This window comes from Diadema setosum, chromosome 14 (assembly GCF_964275005.1).
Source record: "Diadema setosum chromosome 14, eeDiaSeto1, whole genome shotgun sequence".
NCBI classification, from domain to species: domain Eukaryota; kingdom Metazoa; phylum Echinodermata; class Echinoidea; order Diadematoida; family Diadematidae; genus Diadema; species Diadema setosum.
The window spans coordinates 1687461-1692979 of record NC_092698.1 but is presented as its reverse complement, the minus strand read 5'-3'; the positions used below and the strand labels follow the sequence as shown (position 1 = coordinate 1692979).

Below are 5519 nucleotides of genomic sequence, written 5' to 3'. Positions count from 1 at the left end.
GTATGATCTGTGATATCGAGCAAGAGCAAATTCATCGAAGATGGGTTAATAAGATTTGCAAGTTTTCGATATTATGAACAATTCATACAAGACAAGATATGTTTGGCTGACCAGGTTCATCACTCTCCGGTAGAAGAAAAATGTAGGCGTGCATGCATCTAATGCACAAAGTATGGAAATGAAATTATGCTTGGTTGAGAAGTTTGATTAAATGCTCTTGAAGAAAAGAGTGATTGAAATAACCATCTCCTATCCATTTTAACGACAGACTGCTTGCCAAGAAACATGATGTATTTCAGGCAGCCAGTATTTTCTTCTCGCAGACGAAGTAGTACTGGTTGGTACCCCTGACGTCATTAGCGTTTGAGTTGCTGTACATGTGAACGTTGTTCTCGCCACCGCCGTAGTTGTTGGGTTCATCTTTCTGCCAGAAAGCTGCGGATGGAAGACTCAGGCTGGTTCCATCTTCCCACCGCCAGCCGCCGCCGACACGTTTGAGTCCTGCCACAAAGAGTTGGAGGAGCAGCGAAATCAAATATGACTCTAGAAGAAAACAAATGATCCCCCTCCTCCATAAAAGAATAAAAGGTATATGAGTGATTAGATAATGCAAACGCAAGACGGTAAAGTTTGCAGACAAGGAACAAAGTGGTGACAAATACCCCACTTTTAGACTGCTAACAACAAGGTGATTTGATGACGAAAGCAGATACCTGATTGTGTTTGGCCTAATTAACGCATTTCTAGGCATGGTATAAAGAGAATATAAGAGAAAAAGTCAACCAAATGAATACGTGGTTCCGGGTGATCTTTGTTATTCCGAAGGTTTGTTAAACCGAAAATGATATAGGTTTGTTATGCCCAAGAAGATTCGTTATTCCGAAACACACAAATTTCCTATACCTAGATATTCGTTAATTCAAAAATGAAATAAGGTTTGTTATATTCCGAAGGGTATTTAAGCCCAGAATGAAATAAAATGCGTTATACCGAAGGTTGGTTAATCCTTGATTTGAACTGTAACCATCATTCCTACATTAATTTCTATAGCGGATAGCGAAGAAATAATTTTGCGTGGTTTGCACCAATTGCATTTACAAGCGTCAATACCACGCTCGCCTAATTTTGATTTTGATTTTATTGGTGTAGTACATGAACGAAAGTCAGAAATTACATGCATTTTTGTATAATTTTACAATTCCAAAGAATAATCCTGCATAATTGTGAAGAAAAACACAAATCTTACCTATTTAGGAACGAAAGTATAACGATGTCTTTAAATTAAATTATTCTTTTTAAAAAATGCAGAAAATAAGTCAGTAATTGAGAGGCCTGTGGCAGGCTATAACTAAGCGACAGTCAGAAGGAAAAAAATGACATAAACTGAGATAAGATACCTATCCAGAACTGCTGGTAGGGTTTGGTTTGGTCGTAGACGTACTGCCAAACGAAACCATACTCTTCCATGGTGTTCAAACTGACGACCTGGGCATCGCTCTGTTGGCAGGTGCTTTTTGCGGCACTGTACGTTTTCTTTGTCTTCACCAGCTTGTAGCAAGATCCGCTCTCAGTGTTCTTCACCCAACCGTTTGGGCAATCCTTGACTGTAGCGTGACCGTTGGCACACGACAAGAATAATCATTTGAATGTAAACTCTGTTAAGCTCAGGTTATTATGTAATGAATGAAGGCGCCCGTCAATTATTGGCTGAGTTTAATGTATGGGATGACATAGGAGAGAACACATGTGATACAAACATGCACACAAACGGCCACAGATCATTACTCCGAAGGATCGTTACTCCAAAGGTTCGTTGACTTGAATAATCTCGAAACGAAATGAAGTTCAAAATTCCGAAGGTTCCCTAATACGCATTTTGCTTTAGTTCTCGGAAATATGAACCTTATTTCATTTTCGGATTAACGAACCTTCGGAATAACGAACATCTTCCCATACAAACTCACGCACACACACATTCGCACACACGCACACACACACCCACCCAAGTTTCATATTTCACCAAGCGAATATCGCGTCCTCTGAAATCAAAGAGCACGGGCGCATTACGTTTTTTTTTTTTTTTTTTTTTTTTGGGGGGGGGGTCATTGTAATGAAGATTGGATGCTTGTAGCCAATATTGAAGCCTTGTTATCTCTTTAATTACAATGTCATGGGTCTCATTATTGTTGTTGTTGTTGTTTTTTTACAATTTTCCTCTTGGAGGAAGAATGCAACGAATGTGAGAAGGTGCCCTTCTAAGCCTCTGGCATACATCTTAAAAGATTACATGTGTGCGATGGGGCTGATGACTGTTTATATTATGTTATCTTTCGTTTGCATTAGGAAAGTGTGCAACACGTTCCTTTACACTATGTTTATGATTACAATTCGGCAAAATGTTAAACTAACATCAGAACAGTCTTATGAAATCGGAGGTAAGAAAGTTTGATCGGAAGAACGGACGCCAATAGGACGAGTCGATGACGTCATCACCTCTAATCTCTCCTAATAGTTTTTACAGAAAACTATATGATATAAACCATATTTTGGGTTGATGGTTTAGCAACTACAACCCTCCCCCCTCCAAAAAATAAAAAATAAAAAACGAAAACAACACAAAGAATGATAATTGTTGCTAGATTTCCCAAGACTACAACAGTTAGATTCGACGGATGCAACTTATTATTTTCTTTAATCTCATGTCAAAAAGGAAATCCGGTGAAAATTAAGGTTACAGCTCGTTATTCCGAAAGTTCGTAATTTTGAAAATGAAGTAAGGTTATACTTATTCCGAAGGCTCGTTAATCCGAAAAACGAAAAAAGGTAAGCAATTCTAAAAGTTCGTTAGTATATAACGCATTTTTTTCTTTCATTTCGGATTAACGAACCGTCGGAATATCGAACCTTATTTCATTTTCGGATTAACATTACCCAAAGTGAATGTACCTGTCAATAAGAGCTTGCGTGGCTCCTATACTTTCATCGCTGTATCGTGATAACACATGAAACCATAAATCATGTCTAATTGTGATAAAACCTCTATGTGGTTAGTCTGGGAATGGACAAGTCATTGAAGCGTACATGAGTTCTGTATACCATGCATAGAATTAGTACTTTCTTTTATCAAATGTCTTTTCTTATGATAGTCTACCATGTGTCAAACAAGAGCGGTGGAGATGTTGACATTTAGAAAACATTATCTGCCTTTCGATAAATTATCTTTGAATTTAAATTCAATATCAGTAATACTAAGATGAAGCTGACAAATGGAGCGATCATTTTACCTTCACGACAAGTTTGGAGGAGTTTCCCTACGGACTCGGAGAGGCTACACTGCTCGGCATAGGCCGTGGTAGCCAGGAGGAGAAGGGAGAGAACAAACATCTTGGGACACATCTCGGAGACCGGCTTGACTAGTTGCGAGCAGGGTAGATAGCACATACACGACAGCAGCCAGGGAATTTATGTCAATTGAACCACTTCATACGGTTTATATGCGTTTTGGCAAAAAAGCAATCACAGTCTTTATTTCCATTGTATTTGACTGTTTTTGTCTTTGTATGTTGATATTATGATTTTCACTCTCCCCACCCATCATCGCATTTAAGATGTCCTTAATTGGTGTTACATGAACTTTGACTTTACAATCACTTCGATCACACGTGTTTCTTGAAATTTCATAAGAAATATTCTGGCTTTCAGGACATATTCATAGATTGAACTGTTTTGGCCTCTATCGATTTGACAGTGATGTTGCAATAAAGTGCGAAATTGTGACAATGTGAAATCAATATCAAATCAAGATTTGCAATACAGATAATTTATGTATATATCCATTTCTATCTTGACGTTTGTCTCCTTTAATCACGTACTGACATATTGATTCTTTACCAACGAATTAACGCCATGTGGCAGTTACTGCGCTGTCGATGGATTGCGGTTCTTGGAATGATGAATTAAAAAAGGAGAGAAATTTTACCCTGCACTAAAGCAAAGCCAATAAGTGACGTGTCACTAATCCATTGGATTTCACAAGACATTCCCCACACATGACACAAGTTTTACTAGTTCGTGCACATGGTTTAAAATGGTTCACTTTAATAATTACACTTTTTGGTCTAAAATGGTTCCCTCAATTATTACACTTTAAGATAATTTCATGTTTCATGACAATTGATTTATCATAACAACCGCAAGCTAGAGAAGATTTGCCTGTTGGTGAAAGCGAGACCTGTGAACCGAAATGTGTATGAATGGGAATTATTTTTAAGTATGGCTACTGCTCAAACACTGTATAATCGGTGTTCAGTTTCTTCGATGAAGGGAATTTGACAATCAGTTTCAATCAATGCATTGTGTACATTGATACGTGTCCGGACTTTTCACATCATGAGCACGAGGCTTTACTTTCTCATTGGTTATTACTAGAAGCTACGGGGCAAGGTAGTGATTCCCAGATAACGATGAAAAGAAAGCAGCTTTCATAGTCACTATAATCCAGGTAGTTGTGTGCAATATATAGCGGGTATACAGGGAGAGGGAAGGGTTGTTTCATGATAACTATATCGAGGAAATGTGTATGTGCTTGTGGAGGCATGGCCCCGTATATGACATAGGCTCGGCTGATAATAGATTTTCAAGCTGAGAAACAGGGTCGATGGGCAGAGTTGGAAAGCCTAGGGGCTGGCTGGCCGGATATCACTTTTAAGACAGAATCACAGGTGAGTAACTTGTATTAAATATTTAAAAAAAAACTAATAAAGGAAAGGAAGAAATCGGCCTTCTTGTGTACCTGGGCAAATTGAACAATGGTAACCTGCAGAGTTGAAAGAGAGAGATTAATGCAATGGGGTGAATATCAATGCGCTGTAACATCTTTTTTTAAATGATTGTCAACCTCTGTGCAAATGTATTTGAAGGGTTTTCTTGCAAAAGGGCCTAAAATCCACAATAACTAATTCCTTCCCTGCTTGAAAGAACACAGTGTCCCACAGTGTGAAACACTGTGTGAAACACGATGTGAAACAAAATGTGTAACACAGTGATAGATCTCTTCACGCTCTTAAATTCGAGCGTTTGAACATTGTGAACACATTATGAATCATCAATTCACAGTGTGAAACAGGACATGTGAACTCTCTGTGAAAAACCACACCACAGTGTGAAATCATCTTCACACTGTGAGACACTGTGTTCTTTCCAGCACGGTTGTAAATCAAGGTCTTTTATTTCACACAATTCTATGTTTCCATTTGGGAAGTTCTTCTTTTATGTTTAAGAGTTACACTATATAGGTAACAAAAATGACATTTAAAAAAATCTTGCAGATGTCTTGAATTCTATAGTAATGTTATATATATATACATATATATATATAATATATATATATATATATATATATATATATATAAATCAAGCCCTGTTGCAAGAAAGTCTTGAAGGGTATAGTAGCTATACACGCTTTAAAAAGGTTTATCATTAACAAGAAAATCTTATCCCCAACCCTTCCACCATCAGTC

The 5519-nt window shown here is 37.7% G+C and overlaps 1 protein-coding gene across 1 annotated transcript; it reads right to left on the bottom strand.

Annotated features, from left to right (window-relative positions):
* Positions 1 to 295: 295 nt before the first annotated feature.
* Positions 296 to 3441, bottom strand: LOC140237534 (hepatic lectin-like). Its single transcript, XM_072317469.1, has 3 exons — positions 3285 to 3441; positions 1398 to 1604; positions 296 to 501 (listed from the first exon to the last, which is right to left on the bottom strand). Exons 1-3 carry the CDS (start codon positions 3439 to 3441, stop codon positions 296 to 298), a joined length of 570 nt encoding a protein of 189 aa, XP_072173570.1.
* Between the last annotated feature and the right edge of the window lie 2078 nt (positions 3442 to 5519).